The sequence below is a fragment of the Syngnathoides biaculeatus genome, chromosome 15, assembly GCF_019802595.1.
Source record: "Syngnathoides biaculeatus isolate LvHL_M chromosome 15, ASM1980259v1, whole genome shotgun sequence".
NCBI classification, from domain to species: domain Eukaryota; kingdom Metazoa; phylum Chordata; class Actinopteri; order Syngnathiformes; family Syngnathidae; genus Syngnathoides; species Syngnathoides biaculeatus.
In genome coordinates this window covers 21,251,021-21,271,280 of record NC_084654.1, presented here as the reverse complement: position 1 = coordinate 21,271,280, position 20,260 = coordinate 21,251,021, and the positions used below count along the sequence as shown (strand labels likewise).

At 46.0% G+C, this 20,260-nt stretch overlaps 2 protein-coding genes across 3 annotated transcripts; one reads left to right on the top strand and one right to left on the bottom strand.

Annotated features, from left to right (window-relative positions):
- Positions 1-1,820: 1,820 nt before the first annotated feature.
- On the bottom strand, positions 1,821-13,200 carry psen1 (presenilin 1). 2 transcript variants are annotated; one of them, XM_061844154.1, is made up of 11 exons: positions 12,704-13,200; positions 11,225-11,326; positions 9,684-9,970; positions 8,619-8,760; positions 7,971-8,038; positions 7,667-7,887; positions 7,493-7,591; positions 5,301-5,396; positions 5,055-5,222; positions 3,258-3,376; positions 1,821-3,138 (listed from the first exon to the last, which is right to left on the bottom strand). In XM_061844154.1, the coding sequence occupies exons 2-11, from the start codon at positions 11,258-11,260 to the stop codon at positions 2,983-2,985; spliced, it is 1,392 nt and encodes a 463-aa protein (XP_061700138.1). In that variant the 5' UTR covers positions 11,261-11,326; positions 12,704-13,200; the 3' UTR covers positions 1,821-2,982. The 2 variants fall into 2 exon arrangements, with proteins under 2 accessions (XP_061700138.1, XP_061700139.1); XM_061844155.1 differs by lacking the exon at positions 11,225-11,326.
- A 134-nt stretch (positions 13,201-13,334) lies between these two features.
- On the top strand, positions 13,335-15,978 carry LOC133513399 (enhancer of rudimentary homolog). The gene is made up of 4 exons (XM_061844156.1): positions 13,335-13,483; positions 14,255-14,342; positions 14,773-14,893; positions 15,744-15,978. The coding sequence occupies exons 1-4, from the start codon at positions 13,481-13,483 to the stop codon at positions 15,844-15,846; spliced, it is 315 nt and encodes a 104-aa protein (XP_061700140.1). The 5' UTR covers positions 13,335-13,480; the 3' UTR covers positions 15,847-15,978.
- Positions 15,979-20,260: the final 4,282 nt, after the last annotated feature.

The following is a 20,260-nucleotide window of genomic DNA, read 5'->3' as shown; positions in this document are numbered from 1 at the left end:
GGGCCTGGCGCTCCTTGGCGTTGAAGGCGTACTTGGTGTCCTGGAGCTGCTCGATGAGCTCCCGGGCCTCGCGCATTTCCCCGGCCAGCTCTCCGTACTTCTCCACCAGCTCCTGGTTCTCCCGCCGGAGCTCCACCACCAGCTGGCTCAGCTCGTCGTTCTGCCGGCCGCAGTGCGCCTTCAGCTGCTCCATCTCGGCCAGAGTCTGCTCCATGCGGCCGATCAGGCTCTCCAGCTTGTCCTGGGACATCGTCGTCGTCGTCGCCGCCCGCTACGTTTTGCGCTCATCCGTCTCGGCGATTATTCTCGCCTAATGTCCTCCTCGTTCTTCCCCGACAGAACTAATCCCATTAGTGGATCTATTACGGGCGAGCCCGAGGCCTGCAGACGCCGCTCGGAATTATCCCCGGCACAAACGCTAATGATATCGGACGTGTGCTACGTAATATTGTCCAGCAAACTGAACAAACCTTCAGTTCTTCAAGAATGACATTAATTCTACAAGAAACAAGTCCCCGAAATTGATCCACGAGGGGGCCTCCAGTATCTCCTGAAAAGAGACCCATTTAATGGCTTCCAACAGTCCAGAAAATGAAAGATCAACTACTTCTGCTTGACTGAGTTTCGCATCCATTTTGCCCATATTTGGCTAAGACCTCCCCCCGATTTCCTCCGATTGGTTCCCCTCATTGACAGCACTGGCTCGGGGGGCGGAGAGGCAGGCGGAGATCTTCTCTAGTAACGGAGGGGAAAAACTCCAGAAATTCAAATGACCTGATTTCTGGCTTGGAAAAATTCCAGGAACTCAGGAACGCGCGTTTAGAGCGTCACTTTATTCTTTGTCCCGTTAAGAGGTCCGTCCAAGCCTATCTCGCGCATCCTCCTCTCGAACACCAACAGTCCTCATGTCCTCCCTCGCAACCTTTCCTTTGGTCTTCCTCTCACTCTCTCTTCCTTGGCAGCTCCATCCTCAGCACCCTTCAACCAATACACTCACTCTCTCACCAAACCATCGAAGTCTGCTCTCTCTCGAACCCTGTCTCCAAAACATCCAACGTTGGCCGTCCCTCGAACAAGCTCATTTTTAATCCCATCCAACCTGTTCACTCCTAGCTAGAACCTCAGAATCTTCATTTCTCCCACCTCCAGTTCTGCTTCCTGTTGTCCCGTCTCTCATCCGTACATCCTGGCCGGCCTCACCACCGTTTTCTAAACTTTGCCCTTCATCCTAGCGGAGACTCTTCTGTCACATAGAACACCAGACACCTTCCGCCGACTGTTCCACCCCGCTTGGACCATTTTCTCCACACTTTCCATTGCTCTGTATCGTTGACCCCAAGTATTTGAAGTCGTCCACCCTCGCCATCTCGTCTCCCTGTGGAGCGTCACGCTTTCCTCCTCCACACACACATTCCGTTTTCCTCTCCTTTCCACTGCGTGCCTCAATCTTTCTAATTGTTCCTCCGCCTGCTCCCTGCTTTCACCGCATATCACAATATCATATGCGAACATCATGGTCATCAAGTGGATTCCAGTCTAACCTTGTCTGTCAGCCTATCCATTACTACCGCAAACAGGAAGGGGCTCAGCGCGGATCCCTGATGCAGTCCCACCTCCACCTTAAATTCTTCTGTTACGCCCTACGGCACACCTCACCGCTGTTCTGCCGCCCTCGTACATCTCAATTTTGTCCTCAATGATTATGTAAATAGAAAAGCAGGTGGCGGAAAAGGCAATTTTCTTCTTTCTTCAAAAATGCAGTGAAAGGTGACATTGCGTGTCCATTATTGATCGGGAGGTGTAAACGAAGAACTGCATTCGTTCATTTTGTTTATTTAAAAAACACAAGTGGACACAGTTTGAGACAAATGTTAAAGGACACGAAACAAAGCAAAGTCAGCCCAAACAGTTTGTCAAAAAACAAACATACATACAAACAAAAAATGTATGAGAAAATTTGACATGATGTCATACGTCCTCGCTAGTTATTATTATTCCTATTCGAGTTGTTCAATTCTTTCGTGTCTCACGGTCTGGGGTGTGTCGCTGTAGTGTGTAAGGGAACTCCCGGCTCAAGCCGACAGCACCTGACTGCGTTAGCGCAGAAAACCGGGAAAAACTGACGCGCTGGAGTCGGAAGAGAAGATCTGGAATAAATTCCGGCTAGCCGCCGCCTATCACCTTCTCCACATCTAGAGCCCGCAAAATTGCCCCCATCGGAGCCGGAACACAAGATACGGAATTTATTTTCATTTTGATTCCTAGATAGAGCACACTTCAAAAAAATAAAAACAAAATTGCTACCCAATACCCGTTTCCATGTCGCTTTACAGCCACACAGAAAAATGTCCAAAAAAATGCAGCCGAACAGCAACAACCTTGCATTGCATTTTGGTACCCTTTCACGCAGGAGGCCTTCCACTTCTTCTAACAGCGCAAACACTACCGCCTCCTAAACTGGAAAATTCCCCGGGGTGCGACTTTGTACCCTCGTCCCCTCGGCGCTGATTTTAACACACAACAGCGAGATCGGGTACGAGGTGTCAAAACGCCGGCTTTTAAAGGCAATGTGAGAGGGGGCGGGCGTGGGATTTGAACTCTTCTACCGAAGATCGGGGTGTTCTCCGGCGGGAGCGAGGCGGGCAGCTCGGCGGTCGCGTCCTTGAACGCGACTTCCCGGTGTCCCTGAGCAAGGCACCTGGCTGTCCCCGGCAGTCGAAGAACCGGGAGGGCTCCGTCCGGGCATAAATTAAAAAGGTGGGGAAAAAAAAATTATAATTCTCGCTGAGAGTTGATGAGAGTTTTGCGTTGCTGTGCCTGAGACAGGAGTTGGATTTAAAAAAAAACAAAAAAAAAAAAGTTAAAAAAAAAAAAAATATCGATGAACGCCCTCGCTCTCCTCTCAGCCGGAGAAAACAAGTCATCCCATCCTGTCGCGGGGGGAGTTTTTTTTCCCCATCAGGAAAAGGAAGGGGGCGCCTACTAAATGTAGAACTGGTACAGCGCCAGCTGGTCCATGAAGGGGCGCACCAGGTTGTCGGTGGCAAAGTAGAAGACCAGGCCGAAGAAGATGGAGATGGGCAAAGCAGGCAGCGCCTTCTTGAAGATGGCCAGCAACAGCAGCGTGAGACACAAGCCCTGCGGGAGGGAGAAACCACACACCACAGAAAGGGGGGGTGGGGGGTTACGTCAAGGCGGCGGGCTGCTCGTTTACGACGGCGCCGCCGGGGGTGGGGTGCGGCTTCGCGGCGACTCACAATGAGGATGGCCACGAAGCAGGCCAGAGTGGTGTTCCAGTCGCCGCTGGCGGCGGCCGAGGCTTTTCCCACCAACATGCTGTAGAAGATGAAGTCTCCCAGGCCCAGTTTCACGCCGCCTGGGACACAGCAAGGGCACACGTGACCTCGGCACGTGCCGTCCGGACCGCTCCTCCGCCGCCTCGTCACTAGCGCCCCGTTTCCTTTCCTTTCTGCCTATCGCCCTCGGCGCCGCGTCTCTGGCGCCTTTTGTCGCCAATTCGACGGGCTCGCCGCGGCCCTCGTCTTTCTACCGCCTTTTGTCCCCGAGGGCCCCGTTTCCTGACCGCCCCCCCCCGGGTCCTTCGCACCCGTTGCGCTGACAGCGACAAAATGTAAAAAAAAAAAAAAAAAAAAATGGTGTAATCCGGATTTGATCCACATTCAGCAACGCAAACACAACGCTTAAGTTAAAATTGTTAAAGTACGGTCAAGAAAATAAGTATTTGAACACCCTGCCATATTGCAAGTTCTCCCACTTAGAAGTCCTGGAGGGGTCTGAAATTTTCCTCGTAGGTGCATGTCCACTGTGAGAGAGGTCATCAAACGAGAAAAATCTAAATATCACAATGTATGATTTTTTTTTTTAACGATTTATGTGTGTGATACAGCTGCAAATAAGTGTTTGAACACCTGAGAAAACCAATGTTAATATTTGGTCCTGTACCCTTTTTACAGACGTCAAACGTTTCCTGTAGTTGTTCACCGGGTTTACACACACTGCAGGATGGATTTTGGCCCACTCCTCCACACGGATCTTCTCTAGATCAGACAAGTTTCTGGGCTGTCGCTGAGAAACAGGGAGTTTCAGCTCCCTCCAAAGATTTTCCATTGGGTTTAGGTCTGGAGACTGGCTAGACCACGCCAGAACCTTGATGTGCTTTTTAACGGAGCCACTCCTCGGTTTTCCTGTCTGTGTGGTTTCGGGTCATTGTCACGTTGATAGACCCGGCCGTGACCCATCTTCAGGGAAAGAGGTTGTTCCCCATAATCTCACAATACATGGCCCCGATCATCCTCTCATAAATCCTGTCCCATGTGTAGAAAAACACCCCCAGAACATGATGCGACCACCCCCATGCTGCACAGTAGGGACGGTGTTCTTGGGATGGAACTCATCATTTGTCTTCCTCCAAACACGGTTAGTGGAATTATGACCAAAAAGTTCCATTTTGGTCTCATCTGACCACAAAACCTTCTCCCATGACTCCCCTGTATCATCCAAATGGCAATTTCTCCATAGCCCTTTCCAGCCATATGAAATTGAACAACTTTGTCTCTGGTGTCGTCGGACAGTTCTTTGGTCTTGGCCATGTTACAAGTTTTAGTTTTAGTGATTGTATGGGGTGGGCAGGTGTCTTTATGCAGCGCACGACCGCACGCAGGCCCATCGGATTGAGGAGAATACATGGAGTGGAGCTGGACGAACAGGTCTTTGAGGGTCAGAATTCTAACTGATAGACAGGTTTTCAAATACTTATTTGCAGGTGTATCACAAATAAATCAATCAATCATACATTGTGATTTCTGGATTTTTCTTTTTAGAGTCTCTCTCTCACAGCGGACATGCACCCACGATGACAATTTCAGACCCCTCCATGATTTCTAATTTGGAGAACCTGCAATATAGCAGGGTGTTCAAATACTTATTTTCGTCACTGTATGTCTGTCACATATCAGCGCATCTTGCAATTTTTAGTGCTTGCACGTAATCTATTCATATTTTGCCGGAATAAAATGGGAAAACATTCCACTCACGCTCCTCGTCGTCCTCCTCAACGGGCGGACGGTCCGAGGGCATCTGCTGGATCTCGCGCCGGGTGTCCTCGGTGGACTGCATGGGCCCCAGCTGGTGCTCCTGTTGGCTCACCCAGGACGGCGTGAAGCCGCCGTCGTCCCCCGACAGACTGGACGGCGACGCCGCCGCTGCGCACGGTCAGCACAAGTCAGCACTTGGGGGGTAAAATGGTAAAGGGTGCAGTTCGGATCCGACCCGTCACTCACCTCCTTGAGGCTCGGGCTGAGACGTGGTCGCTTCAGCGGGGCTCCTCTTGGGCCCCGGGTCCGTGTCGGCCATGTTGACGAGCCACACCATCGTCGCTGCGCGGGGGAGGACAAGTTCACATTCTTCTCTACTTTATTTCTATCAGTCATCGGCGCGGTTCACCCTGACCCTAACCCGCAAGATCGCAAACATCCCTTCCAATCTGGTGTTCCGCGCGTTCGTTCAGTGTTTATGTGGCTTCTCCCCACATGCCAAAAACATGCATGATACGCATTCCGGGGTCGCTGCGTAGTAAAAACATGTATGCGTGCGTGTTATCAAGATGCCTAAGTGATGATTAAGGTTGACATAGCCCAGGGAGAGCGTTTGATGCAATTCTAAATGCATTTTCAAAGTAACCCCAACTCCCACGTTGGAGGGGGGAAAAAAAAAAATGCTAAAAAAAATGAAATGGGGGACATGATGATTTCCAAAACGCAGCCAACATGAACATATACATACACAGGCCATTATATGGAATGACTCTCTGGACCGACCCACGCTACACTTAGCATCTCCCAGGCAGCTTTTTTTCTTGTTCGATCTCAATACAACTTGAGCACTATCTTCTTGAACCATTTTAAAAACTATTAATCTAAAATCTATAAAGCGTTGGCCTCACAGTTCCGAGGGCTCGGGTTCAAATCCCGGCCCTGCCTGTGCAGAGTTTGCATGTTCTCCTCGTGCCTTTGTGGGTTTTCTCCGGGCACTCCGTTTTCCTCACACAACCCAAAAAAGTGCAACATTAATAGGAGACAGTAAATTGCCCCTTGGTGTGATTGTGAGTGCAGCTGTTTGTCTCCATGTGCCCTGCGATTGGCTGGTAACCAGTTCAGCGTGTGCCCCGCCTACTGCCCGTTGACACCTGGGGTCGGCTCCAGCACTGCCGCGACCATCGTGCCGATAAGGGGCGAAGAAAATGGATGGATCGATGGATTTTTTTTTTTTCCTGACAATTAGGATATGTTGAAAAATAAGAATAACGCATATTTGAATAAACAAATCAAGAACTGCAAATATGCGGGGAACTACTAAACATCAAACGGATGAAACAAATAATGGAAAAAAATGCTCAAAATAATATCTGTTACTGTCGATAACGTGTCATAAACTCTTTGCGGCTCTCAGGGGACAGAGTTATCTCAATACAAGAAAAGGTGGCATCAGATTTTAATCCGGATTGATCTGGATTTGACATTTTGTAGCAATGTAAATGCCATCCATTCATTTTCTTTGCCGCTTATCCTCACGAGGGTCGCGGGGAGTGCTGGAGCCGATCCCAGCTTTATTCTTATTTTTTAACATATTCTAATTGCCAGGAAAAAAAATCCATCCATCCATCCATCCATTTTCTTAGCCGCTTATCCTCACGAGGGTCGCGGGGAGTGCTGGAGCCTATCGCAGCTATCTTCGGGCAGGAGACGGGGTTCACCCTGAACTGGTCGCCAGCCAATTGGAATCAGAAATCAAGGATAGATTATTTAACTATTGCTGGTCACTGGTAACACAAAAGTGCTTGCAATATCTCAATGTTTTCATTTATGATATGACTGAAAATTGTGCAAGAATCATGAAAGTTGACATGATTTGCCTTCACGGGCCACATAAAATCACGTGGCGGGCCAGATCTTGCCCCCGGGCCGTCAGTTTGACACCTGTGCCTGAAGGTACGCTGATATCCATCCATCCATTTTCTTAGCCGCTTATCCTCACGAGGGTCGCGGGGAGTGCTTGAGCCTATCCCAGCTGTCATCGGGCAGGAGGCAGGGTACACCCTGAGCTGTTTGCCGGTCAATCGCAGGGCACATCGAGACAAACACTCGCACTCACAATCACACCTACGGGCAATTTAGAGTGAACGTGGGAAGAAACCGGAACACCCGGAGAAAATCCAAACAGGCACGGGGAAAACATGCAAACTCGCACACAGGCGTTCTAACCCGGGTCCTCAGAAGTGTGAGGCCAACAATAAACCAGCTGCGCCACCGTGCCGCCGCAATGTAAATGCAACAAGGAAAATATTCTTAAACGCGCATGAGTGATGTATGTAAATGCATCACAGAACCGGTCAAATCTGCCTTGAGGGGGCAATACGAAAGGGGGCTTTCGGGTATGTAGCGGCGTGGAGGGCAGTCGTCAGAAATGAACGTACATGAGTAGATGAGGGCGGGGAAAATGGGCTCGTTCCTCTCCTGGGCCGTCTCCACCAAGATCCTCAGAGGTCCTTTGGGACACAGCACCGCCAACAGATCTGAACGCAAATACGGAAACGAGACCCGGTGGGGCGGTGAGAACGTCTCGGCTTTTCAAAGTGGATCCTACTCACCGTAGACGGATATGACGGCGAGTATGAGCCAGGCGGTCCACTCGGGCAGGTACTTGATGAAGACCAGCGCCATGAGCGCGCTGATCATGATGAGGTAGGCCTGCTGGAGACGCAGCGGCCCCTTCCAGTGGATGCAAATCATGCCCACCACGCCGAAGTTCCACACGATGACCGCCAGCGTCAGGTAGTCCATGGCCACGTTGTAGGTCTTGAACACCTCCCTGGCGGCGCACGGAGTGACAGGGAAAGAAGATAAAAGTGGGAACGGGGATGGCGGGTGGGTCAGGTGGACACGGGGGCTTACTTGAGGTAGATGTAAGAGAAGAAGAAGAGCAGGAGGAGGGAGGAGATGAAGAGCCAACCTTGGATCACCTACGGAAAAATAAGTCCGATTTTAACACTCGGAGCTCAACTCTACTGGAGGGTCGTTGCCCTATGACTTAAAAAAAAAAAAAAAAAAAAATTAAATAGAGAGAGGGAGAGAGAGAAAGACATTTTTTTGTAAAATAAACGGTTGTGCTTGAGTTATTGTGTCTAAATTGAGTCTAAATTTAAATGTCCCCATTATTTTGTGAGTGTGGCAAATAGGGCGACACGGTGGTTCAACTGGAAAGCACTGGCTTCACAGTTCTGAGGACCCGGGTTCAATCCCAGACCCGCCTGTGTGGAGTTTGCATGTTCTCCACGTGCCTGAGTGGGTTTTATCCAGGCACTCTGGTTTCCTCCCACAGCCCAAAAAACATGCACCATTAATTGGACACTCTAAATTGCCCATAGGTGTGATTGTGGGTGCGGCTGTTTGTCTCCATGTACCCTACGATTGCTCGGCAACCAGTTCAAGGTGTACCCCGCCTCCTGCCCGTTGACATCTGGGATAGGCTACGGCACCGCCCGCGGCCCTTGTGAGGATAAGCGGCTAATAAAACGGATGCGGCAAATAGGCGTGACGCACCCGGTAGCAGCGGTACTTGTAGAGCAGCACCAGCACCAGCGTCATGACGATGATGACGGTGATCATGATGGTGGCGTTGAGGATGGAGTTCAGCGCCCGCTGGCCCACCGTGTCCGTGTCCTCCGGGAACGGCGTGTAGATCCTACAGCACCAGCGCAACAAAAACACAACGGGGGTTGAAGTTCTCTGTACGCATATTATTCCAGAAATACAATATTGATATACTTAATTTTTTTTTTTTGTAGGGGGGAACCAAGGGTGTATTATCACTGGAGGAAGGTAAACTTTTTTTTTTGCCTTAATATTTTAAATGTATACTTTTACAGGAATATTTTTTTAAGACGTATTAAAGAAATGATTTCTTTTGAACAAAAGGTGCATTATTATGAGTCCAATATATATATATATATATATTTTTTTTTGGGGTGCACTATTACTGGAATAAAGTAATTTTTATCCCCTGTAAGAAAACATTTTAACATTTGTGAAAAGGGCATAGTCCAAGAAGAAAATATTTTTGTGTCTTATATGCCTGAGTAATACAAGAAAAAATTTATTTTATTTTTATTTTCTAGAATGTTATTTTTGTTAAGAATATATTGCCCTTTTTTATAGAGAATAACAGGATTTTTTTTATAACGACAGCCCTAATATTTAATAAAGCTGTATTTTGGAAATTAATGACCATCTTTCCTTGTTTACCTTTGCCCTTAGTAGACCATAATATAGCAACATTTTCTTGGGAAATTATCACAAAATATTTATATTAAAGGTTGGAACTGTCCAATAAAAAAAAAATAATAATAATAATAATTCGCATTGCAATTCAACTTGTTGGCTCATAAGAAAAAATACTTTTGACTTTTTTCTAGCAAATAGGCAACTTTGCAATTACTACAGCATTTAGGGGTACACGTGGTATTTATGTTAAACTGACATGAGAATTATGGGGGGGGGGGACCTTGAAAATGTTTCTCCCCTGCAAAGTCTGAAAACACCTGTAATAGGACATGAAATGCTGCAATGGCGCCACCAAGTGGTCCCCCACAGTCGTCGTCCACTCACAGCCTCTGTCCGTCATTCTGCGTGTAGAAGCTGACCGACTTGATGGTCGCCACGACGACGACCATGCACAGCGTCACAGGGACGAAGAGCATGATGACGTGCTTGGCGCCGTACTTCAGCGTCAGCTCCTCGTCGTCCTCCTCGTCGGCCTCCGCCACGCGGGGGGCGGGCCTGGCGGAGGGGGCCTGGCCGTTCTGCTCCAGACCGCCCGATCCGCCTCTGGACCGAGCTCTGGTGGTCCCATCACCTTGGTGCTGCTCAGTGCTGCGGTTGGCCTCCTGTTGGTTCTGAAGACACGAGATACATAAATCCTCATGCGGCAGCTCGTGACGCTTCAAATCATATCATATTTGTTTGATAATCATTCTAATTTGGCAGGTTTGTACACTTGTGAGTCAAATTTAGAAGACATTTTCACTTCACAAGGACTTGAAACAACACAGCTGAGAAAAGCCAACTCCAAGTTTGGTGAAGTTTCAAAAAAACTTTCCGGATGAAAACTTGCAGCAATTTTATTGCACAAGATATTAGACTTGCTATCATTACCAAAACTATGTTACGTTTATTGAGGGTTGTAAACTGTCTTTACAATTTACAATACCGTAATTTCTCAAGTATAATGCGCACCCCCAAAGTTGACCTTTAAAAAAAAAATAATAATAATAATAATCAGGAAAACCTTCTACCAATGTACAATGCGCACCACCAAATTTGGAAAAATGTGCGCACTATTTTCGAGAAATTAAGGTTCATTAGGTTGGACTAAACGGCCTTTTAAAATGAAAGAAAATATGTATTTTAGCGGCGGCACGGTGGATCAGCTGGAAAGCGTCGGCCTCGCAGTTCTGAGGTCTCGGGTTCAATCCTGGACCCACGGGTGTGGAGTTTGCATGTTCTCCCCTTGTTTGCGTGGGTTTTTGGTTTCCTCCCACATCCCAAAAAGATGCGACATTAATCGGACACTCTAAAATTTCCCCCAGGTGTGATTGTGAGTGCGGCTGTTTGTCTCTACGTGCCCTGCGATTGGCTGGCGACTTGTTCAAGGTCTACCCCGCCTCCTTCCTCTTGACAGCTAGGATAGCCTCCAGCACTCCCCGCGACCCTTGTGAGGATAAGTGGCTAAGAAAATGGATGGATGCATGAATTTTAGCGCCACAGAAGACTATATATTGTCTCCCAATCGCACAACTCCTAAAATCCACTGTTGACAATTGTCGAACGGTGTTACTGTACAAGCAGACGTGTCCAAACTTGACACTGCCCGCAAATAAACATGAAGAGAATGTTTTGTGTGTATGTTCAAGCATTGTTACTATTAATCGCAAGGTGCCAACAAAGTTGACTTTTTCCATGCCACACCTTAACGTACTAACGTACCGACACACACCCACAACCACACACATACATAAGCACACACACACACACACACACGTGTCCATTAAGAAATCATTTTCCGGAGATGGACGGACGCACATTGACACACTTGCTCGCACACGTCGCAAGTCTGTATTAGCGTAATCGTTTTCCTGTTTTGCGCTCACCACGTTGTTTTCCACGTCTTGCTCATTGTTGGCCATGTTGCGACGAGCCGACACAGGTCCTCACATGCGCGGCAAACCAGGACCCGAGTTTTTGTTTTTGCCCTGATATGAGAAACATTGGTGAAATGATTGCGTCGACGGCGGCCAGTGACAGTTTTTACTGATCATTAACACTGACGGTGGACTTTAAACGGCGACCGGCATGAGGAAGTGCCGAAAGGAAGTGTTCGGGCCACACCAAAAGACTAAATATTGACAATTTGAGGAGAAGAGTCGCATATTAAAACACGTGAATATATGACAATGAAATCGTAATTTTAGCCATTTTTTCCCCCCACCATTTAAAAGCAACGTAGATGGAATGAGAACAATGTTGTATGTTTAAAAGGGTGTGGAAAAAAACGAACTTTAGAATAATAAAGTCAGAATTTTACTTTTTTAAATTTAAGATTTCGGTTACGAGTGAGCTTCAGATCAACTGATTTCAATTTATGTGGAAAAAAAAGAACTGGGAAAGGGTTTGTTTTTATTTAAGTTTTTTTCCTTGCTGCAGACTCAGGGCACTTATTCTATTTTTATTATTTCATTTATATTTGGGGGGGACGTAGGGTTCCACCAGAAACAAAACGTAAATATTGAACGCCAGTAATATTTCCGTTTTCAGCCCTGAGCTGTTTTGTACCCTAAAATCGGGACAACTCCACACTTATCGCACCTCAGACTGTAAAGCAATCTTATAGTTTTACTTTACAAGCGATATAAAAACACTGTCTGGTATTTAACGCCCGTGGTTCGGTCGGGAAAGGGGTGGAATCGGGATGAAGACATCCCAATTGTTTTTGTGTGTGTACCGGCCCCAAGCAATAGGCGACCCCTTACGGGACAAGCCGAAAGAAAACGAAGAAGAACAGGAAATAAGTAGACAGCGTCAATGACCACGAATAGCTGAACCTCCACGCAGATGATGTGACTTTTTTCTTGTCCCAACATAGTAATAATACATGTTTTAATTTTTTTAAATTCAGTTTTACACTGTATGGCGTTGTTTTTCTTAGAAAGTCTGTTTTTAGTTAGTTTTTTTATTTATTGATTGATTTATTTTTACACAGAGTGAATCCAACAATGAGGGGAGTAAAATGTAAGCAAAATTTAACGAGGATGAGTGATAATTCGATTTTATTTTTGCCCATATGAGTAATAACCCAGCCCTAACAGCGTTTTTCCACATCAGAATTACATTACTTAGCTAGCCATCACTGTAATGATACAATATTTTCCACAAATATTTTGAACAAGTTCGGAAGCCTGGAATGTTGTCACTTAGCCGACCCGCTAATGCCAGCTAATTAGCAACAATGACATAGCGGGAGAATAACAACAACCAGCGGCCGCCCGCGCGACCTGGCACACATTAACACCGAAAACGTCTCCGTGTCAATGACATTCTCCATGATAGCGCTTCAAATTATTCAAACTTACCGTCAACAAACGGAGGAGAACCAATTGGGCGTTGTGTACAGACTAAATAGGTTCAACGGGGGTTTTTGAGTATGGGGTACTTTCCCTTCTTTGTTCTTCCTGTTCTCTCAGCCTACTTCCGGGGTGTGCTGTCAAAATCTTACCTCCCTCGGAGTTAGCTTCCGGGTTTGGTTCCGCCTCTGCCCGCTTTTCTCTAAAAATCCAAACGCACCGTCTATTAAGACGTTCACTGGTTTAATAAACGTCTTTTTTAAATTGTAATCAATCCCCGAACAACAGACGAATGTAATTGTAACAGCGACTAGCTGTGAATGATGACTACTTCCTGGAACCACAGCCCCCCTCGTAGTCATCACACACATATGCACAAGGGCACACGAAAACATTGAACTTATTTTCATGCATATTTAAGAAATTAAAAATGCGTTCATAAATATTTTCAATGTAATTTCAAATTCAGAGGGTACTCGAGCCAAGTCCTTTTCTACATTGTGCTTCTAGTTCACAACTCAAATCACTGGTTTCGATGATTGCGTGAAGACATTCAATATGCGCGTGCCTTCTTATATCCATTAATATTTTGAAATATTAACACATTTCAACATAATGCCAAAGTTAAAACGCAATCGTAACATTTCACAAAATGAATTAAGACAGGGGTGGCGAGATTGTGCTTCCGGTTCAGAAGTCAACTCGTCCAAGTAGCAGCAGCGGCAGAAACGCGACTGCCATCGTCAAAAACCTTCACAAACTCGACCGAAATCTCCATTTTAAATCATGGTAGGCGGGATCTTCACCAGGGGTGCTTTCGCTTCTAACAGTAGCCGCGAAAGTGTTGGACGGGACTTTGTTTTGATTTGCGTATTTCGAACGAGTAAATTCGGCGCTGCTTGTTAGCTGTTAGCTAAGAGTTAGCAATACATTTTGTGGAAGCGAGGCTGAGGCATTTGTGAATTAACAGCTTATGCACCCTTCCAAAATAATCGTGCTCTACATAGTAAGTCCTCCTTGTTGTAAAGGTTCCCCAAGTGATTTTGCACCTCATTTAGCTAAAATAAATGTCAACTTGTACCGTTGAATTTGTTATTTACCCTTTATTTGTCCAGGTGAGAACGGATTCTCATTTGCGATGCCGACCTGGCTGCAAACACGTGCAAAACAAATCAAAAATAAAAGCAACTTCATTCAAATCAAATAAATACATAGACAATAAACAACGCAATATGTAATGACCATCACGAGTCCATTTCTGACTCAAACTGGGCGATTTTTTTTTTGTGTACAATTTAACAGTTAATAGGTAATTTAATATCTGCGATTATGACAGAGTTGGGTAGAAATTCAAATGAGCATCTTATTAAATATTTTCAGTTGTTTAGTTCACACTTGAGTAGGAAGGGACTGCAAAGACCCAGCTATTATTATTATTTTTTTACAAACATGTAAAAAGTCAATTTTCAGTCTCCAGGAAGCATCTTATTATTATTTTTTTTAATTAACTATGTATGACAATCTTGGACTGCTAATGAAATGGTTAAATTCCTTTCGTAGTCTCACACAATCTTGCTGGTGCAACCCACGAAGAGGCCAGAGGGACGAACGTATGCCGACTACGAGTCCGTCAACGAGTGCATGGAAGGTAACGCGATTGTCGTTTTTGTTGTATTGCATAAAAAGTAGTTGTGGTTATGTTTATGGAATTTGATACGCTGTTCCCCCTTTCAGTCGCGTTCATCATTCATCTTTTTTTTTTAAATTCTCACTCATTTGCTGAAAATCGCATCTATTTACAGTTTTTTGTGTAATATTAAAAAAATGCTTTGGCGCCATCTTGGGGTCAAGTAATCACGTTGACATTAAGGGAGGCGGAATATTAAATAAGGCCATAGGTCATTGTCTAATAAGGAAAAAAGTAGTTTGTCGGCATCTTGTGCCACCTTGTATGCAATTTTACTATTATGGTCTTTACCGCAGATTTGGATCTCTGTAACAGCATAAATGAGGCTTCACTGTGCACATAATTTGGGTTTATTGTAGTAAAAACTTTGTGTTTGTGTACGGTACAAAAGGTGTGTGCAAGATGTACGAGGAGCACCTGAAGAGGATGAACCCCAACAGTCCGTCCATCACGTACGACATCAGCCAGCTCTTTGATTTCATTGACGACCTGGCGGACCTCAGCTGCCTGGTGTAAGTACGGCGGTCTCCCGTATCTCAGTTTTTGGGGTGACGGGGGCAAGTACAGGTGACAACAGCTGCTAGTCTTTATGTGTCTGGGCTGTGGGTGGCAAGAAAACACTACCGGTAAATCATAAAAAAATGACCGAATCCATGTGAGGGGAAAAATGCGTAATGGCCCGTAACAACCGAGGCGGAACTTTATGGCCGCAATTCCGAAAGGTATGATTGGGGTACGTGAGACGGGCTTCCCCCACCAGAACCCTCAGGAAACAAGCGTGGCGGTGGGACCGAGCCAACATGGAGGTCATTTTTATCACTCTTTGAAATAACAGTCGTTGTTAGCACAAAACCAAGCTATTATTATTATTATTATTTAAAAAAAAAAAAAAAAAAAAGATCAGGAAAAGCCTACAAGAACATCCGAACTTTTGCGTTATCAGAAACACTTAGACCACAGGTGTCAAACTCAAGGCCCGAGGGCCAGATCCGGCCCCGCCGCGTGATTTTATGTGGCCCGCGAAGGCAAATCATGCACATCAACTTCTGTGATTTTTGTGATAATCTGTAACAAAATTTCAAATTGTCACATCATAAATGATAAAAGTGAGATATTGGAAGCATTTTTTGTGTTAGCAAACATGACCAATAGTTGAAAAACCTGTTACGGTTGATTTGTGATTCAAAACTAGTTCATAAATTTTATATGTAAATATGATGAGGCGAAAGATTTTCATGGATTCACAGGCATGACGGCCCTCTGAGGGGAATCGGAACCACGATGCGGCCCGCGACGAAAACGGGTTTGAAACCCCGGACTTAGACCGCACTGAACTTTTTTTTTTTTTTTTTCCCCGTTCAGGTACCGCGCCGACACGCAGACGTACCAGCCCAACAACAAGGACTGGATCAAGGAGAAGATCTACGTGCTGCTGCGCCGTCAGGCCCAGCAGGCCGCCAACTGAGCCGCGTTCCGGTCCTCTTCCGACCCGGTCCCGTGCATCCGTTCCCCCTCTGTTGTGTGTCGCCCCCTCGAAGGAAGGAAGATTTTTGTATTTTACGGTTTGTGTTACGAATAAAGCTTTCATTTACACGACCGTCGGAGTGTGTCCATTTCTCACTTTCGCCTTGGAACTACGCGAAAAGAGCGATTTCCGGGGGGGGGAATCTGCAATGTTGCAAGAAAAAAAAAAAAAAGTATTCGTCTGGAGGAAAAGAAAATGAATTTTTCATCCAAAATTTATGAGTCAAGTAGTCGTTTTATGGCAACAAGATTTCTTGTAATTTTACAGGAATAATTTGGGAATAAAGGGAAAAATACTCATGAAATTATCATTTGCAAAAATTAAGTTTGACTCAGGCGGCACGGTGGGTCAGCTGGTAAAGCGTTGGCCTCGCATTTCTGAGGTCCCGGGTTCAATCCCGGACCCGTGTTCTCTCTGTACCCGAGTCAGTTTTTCTCCGGGCACTCCAGTGTCCTCCCATCCATCCATTTTCTTTGCCGCTTATCCTCAATAGGGTCGCAAGGAGTGCAGGAGCCTATCCCAGTCGTCAACGGGCAGGAGCCGGGGTACACCCTGAACCTGTCCCCAGCCTATTGCAGGCCACATAGAGACAAACAGCCACACCCACAATCACACCTAGGGGCAATTTACAGAGTCCAATCATTGTTGCATGCTTTTGGGAATGTGGGAGGAAACCGGAGTGCCCGGAGAAAAGCCACACAGGCTCGTGGGGAACATGCAAACTCCACTCAGGCGGGGCCGGGATCGAACCCGGGTCCTCCCAACTGTGAGGCCAACGCTTTACCGGCAGATCCACCGTGCTGCCCCGGTTTCCTCCCACATCCCAAAAACATGCAACACAAATTGGACACTCTAAATTGCCCCAAGGTGTGATTGTGAGCGCGGCTGTTTTGTCTCCACGTGCCCTGCGATTGGCTGGCGACCAGTTCAGGGTGTACCCCGCCTCCAGCACCACCTGTGACCCTTGTGAGGATACGGGGCTAAGAAAATTTTGCGCAAAGACCACAAAGGACGGAGACGCTCCGTCGATGGGTTGCAAGGTTCCTATGGCGACGTTCAGACCCAACAAAGTCAGCCAAGTGGGAATTACAGGACAATTAGGTGCGAAAAATCAGAACTTCAATTATGCCATAATTATTACTGACATCAGAATATACAATGTAACTCAAGTTTTAATATTTTTATAGTGCTCCTTTGTTATTATTGTTTATGAGTTGTAAAAGTTGTCCAAAAGCAGAATTTCAACACCGTTGCCGTTATTATTCATTGAGATTATTATTCGGCGGCGAAAGCGGGGCTCACCGGCGACCCTCCGGCTCGGCGCCCCTGCGGTGGATCTCGTCTCCCCCCCCCCCCTCCCCGTCCCCCCCCCTTCTCTCTCTCTCTCTCTCTCTCTCCCTGCACCTTTGTGTTGTGCGCTCGACTCTTGCAGTCTGTTTCTCACACCCACCCCTCACACACACACACACACACACGCGCACACCCTCCACTTCCACGACCCCCCCCCCGCACCCCCCCCCCTCCTGCGTTTAGCATCTGAAAGGAGCTCTGAGTGAGAATCGATGGCGCAGAGGCCCGCTTGACAGGACAATAAAGCACAAAGAAGGGGTGAGTCTTCTCCTTTTTTCCCCCCTTTTCTTTCCCTCCCCATCTTCACTCGCTTTTCTCCGTCGCGAGACGAGGAGCGAGCGAGCGCGCCGGTGTCTCGCCGCTCGGCGGGGGCCGTGACGCTTCCGTGCCTCGCACCTTTTGTCAGCATCTCCCCCCCCCCCCCGTCCTACCCCAACATCACAACATTACCCCCCATTTCCAAAAAAAAAAAAAAAAAAAAAACGTCATCGGATAACGTTTCAGATGTAAACGTCCTCGTCGTTACGGTTCCACGCGGTTGTGGTGATAATGCGGGTGTCGGCGGGGTAAACAAGCCCCCCCTCCCCATTTTTTTAAAATGGGGGGGGGGGGGCAGAGGTGGGGTGTACGCTGAACTATGTAATATTTCCCGACCCTCCGCAGCAGCCATGCTCCGGCGGCGGTCGCCGTCCCCCCGCAGCCGTCGCATCCTCCTCGGCCAGGAGCCCCCCCGCGCCCCGTCCCCCCCCAGCCGCCGACCCCTTCGGACGAGAGAGTCCGGCCGCGATTCCCCATGAGGCGGCCACCAGCACTCGCACCGACCGCTCTGTATGGAGCCCCTCGCCACTGAAGTAAGGTGCATTCATGCGTGTTTGGGGGGGGTGGGGGGGGGGGTCATTCTGAATTTAATATTACTAATAAACACAAGTAATATAACAGCCGAAGCTTTACCTATGATGGGCGATGACGTCACCGGCGAGCAATTTTTGTTTGTTTTAATCGTCCGGATCGAATGGCAATTATGAAATATGCAGAAATCATCGGCCGTCGGAACATTTGATTCAAACGAGACGAAATCCAAATTTTATCTCTTTTTTTGAAGTGTTTACAAAATTTTAAAAAATGGTCAAAAATGGGGAAAACATTTTTACTGACATCGTTTTAGTTATTAAAAATATATATTTTAGTCAAAGGACATAAAACTAATTTGGAATTTATATTAAAAAAAAATCTCTCTCTATATATATATATATATCGTTCCATCCATGCATTTTCTTTGCCGCTTATCCTCACAAGAAAATTAAACCAAACCCCAATGGCATACGAATAGTTTGCTAAATTATTAAAGTGATGAGCGATGACATCACCGGCGAGCAATTTTTGTTTGTTTTAATCGTCCGGATCGAATGGCAATTATGAAATATGCAGAAATCATCGGCCGGCGGAACATTTGATTCAAACGAGACGAAATCCAAATTTTATCTCTTTTTTTGAAGTGTTTACAAAATTTTAAAAAATGGTCAAAAATGGGGAAAACATTTTTACTGACATCGTTTTAGTTATTAAAAATATATATTTTAGTCAAAGGACATAAAACTAATTTGGAATTTATATTAAAAAAAAATCTCTCTCTATATATATATATATATCGTTCCATCCATGCATTTTCTTTGCCGCTTATCCTCACAAGAAAATTAAACCAAACCCCAATGGCATACGAACAGTTTGCTAAATTATTAAAGTGATGGGCGATGACATCAGCGGCGAGCAATTTTTGTTTGTTTTAATCGTCCGGATCGAATGGCAATTATGAAATATGCAGCAATCATCGGCCAACGTAACATTTGATTCAAACGAGACTGAATCCAAATTTTCTCTGTCTCTCTCCCTCTCTCTCTCCCTTTTTTTTTTTAAGAGTTTTGCAAAATTTTAAAAAAACATTCAAAAATGGGGAAAACATTTTTACTGACTGTTTTAATTATTAAAAATATATATTTTAATATCTTAGTCAAAGGAAATAAAACTAATTTAGAATTTATAAAAAAAACAACTTTTGAAATGCACCAAACATTTAGAAAAATAAATAAATCATTATATATATATTTATATATAAATCATCCATCCATTTTCTTTGCCGCTTATCCTCACAAGGGTCGCGGGAGTCCTGGAGCCTATCCCAGTTTTATTTTTATTTTTTAACATATTCTAATCGCCAGGAAAAAAATCCATTCATCCATTTTCTTAGCCCCTCATCCTCACGAGGCTCACGGGGAGTGCCGGAGCCTATCCCAGCTGTCAAAAAGCAGGAGTCGAGGGACACCCTGGACCGGTCGCCAGCCAATCGCAGGGCACATCCAGACAAACGGCCGCAATCATAATCACACCTATGGGCAATTTAGAGTGTCCAATTAACGGATGTGGGAGGAAACCGGAGAGCCCGGAGAAAACCCACACAGTCACGGGGAGAACACGGAAACCGCACACAGGCGGGGGCGGGATCGAACCCAGGGTCCTCAAAACTGTGAGGCCAACGCTTTACCAGCTGATCCACCGTGCCGCCACTATATACAAATCATATTAATCATATTTAAAACATGTACCATTTGTTTGTTTTTAATCGAGTTGAATTCACTAAGATTACTGGAGTAGTTTATCATGTTATGTTTTACTCGCCCCCAAAACCAAAAAAAAAAAAACCCAAGAAAAAATTCACGTATGTAATTTGCAAATATTTTCACAGACCTGCCCTTTGTTTTTCAATATGTGACATCTTCCCCCTGGCAGTGGACATGGAGGATGAAGACGGGACTTGTCTTCTTGATGTTTTGTGGTGAGTTTCTGTCCCCTGTCCACCCCCCCCCCCAAAAAAAAAGGGTCGTAAATTAGAAATACAACGAGCACTCATTTTAGGAGAATAAAAGTCACGAATGAGTTATCGTTTTACAAGAAAGAATTGGGATTTTTTTTTTTTGGGGGGGGGAAATAAAGTTTAAATTTATTTGAG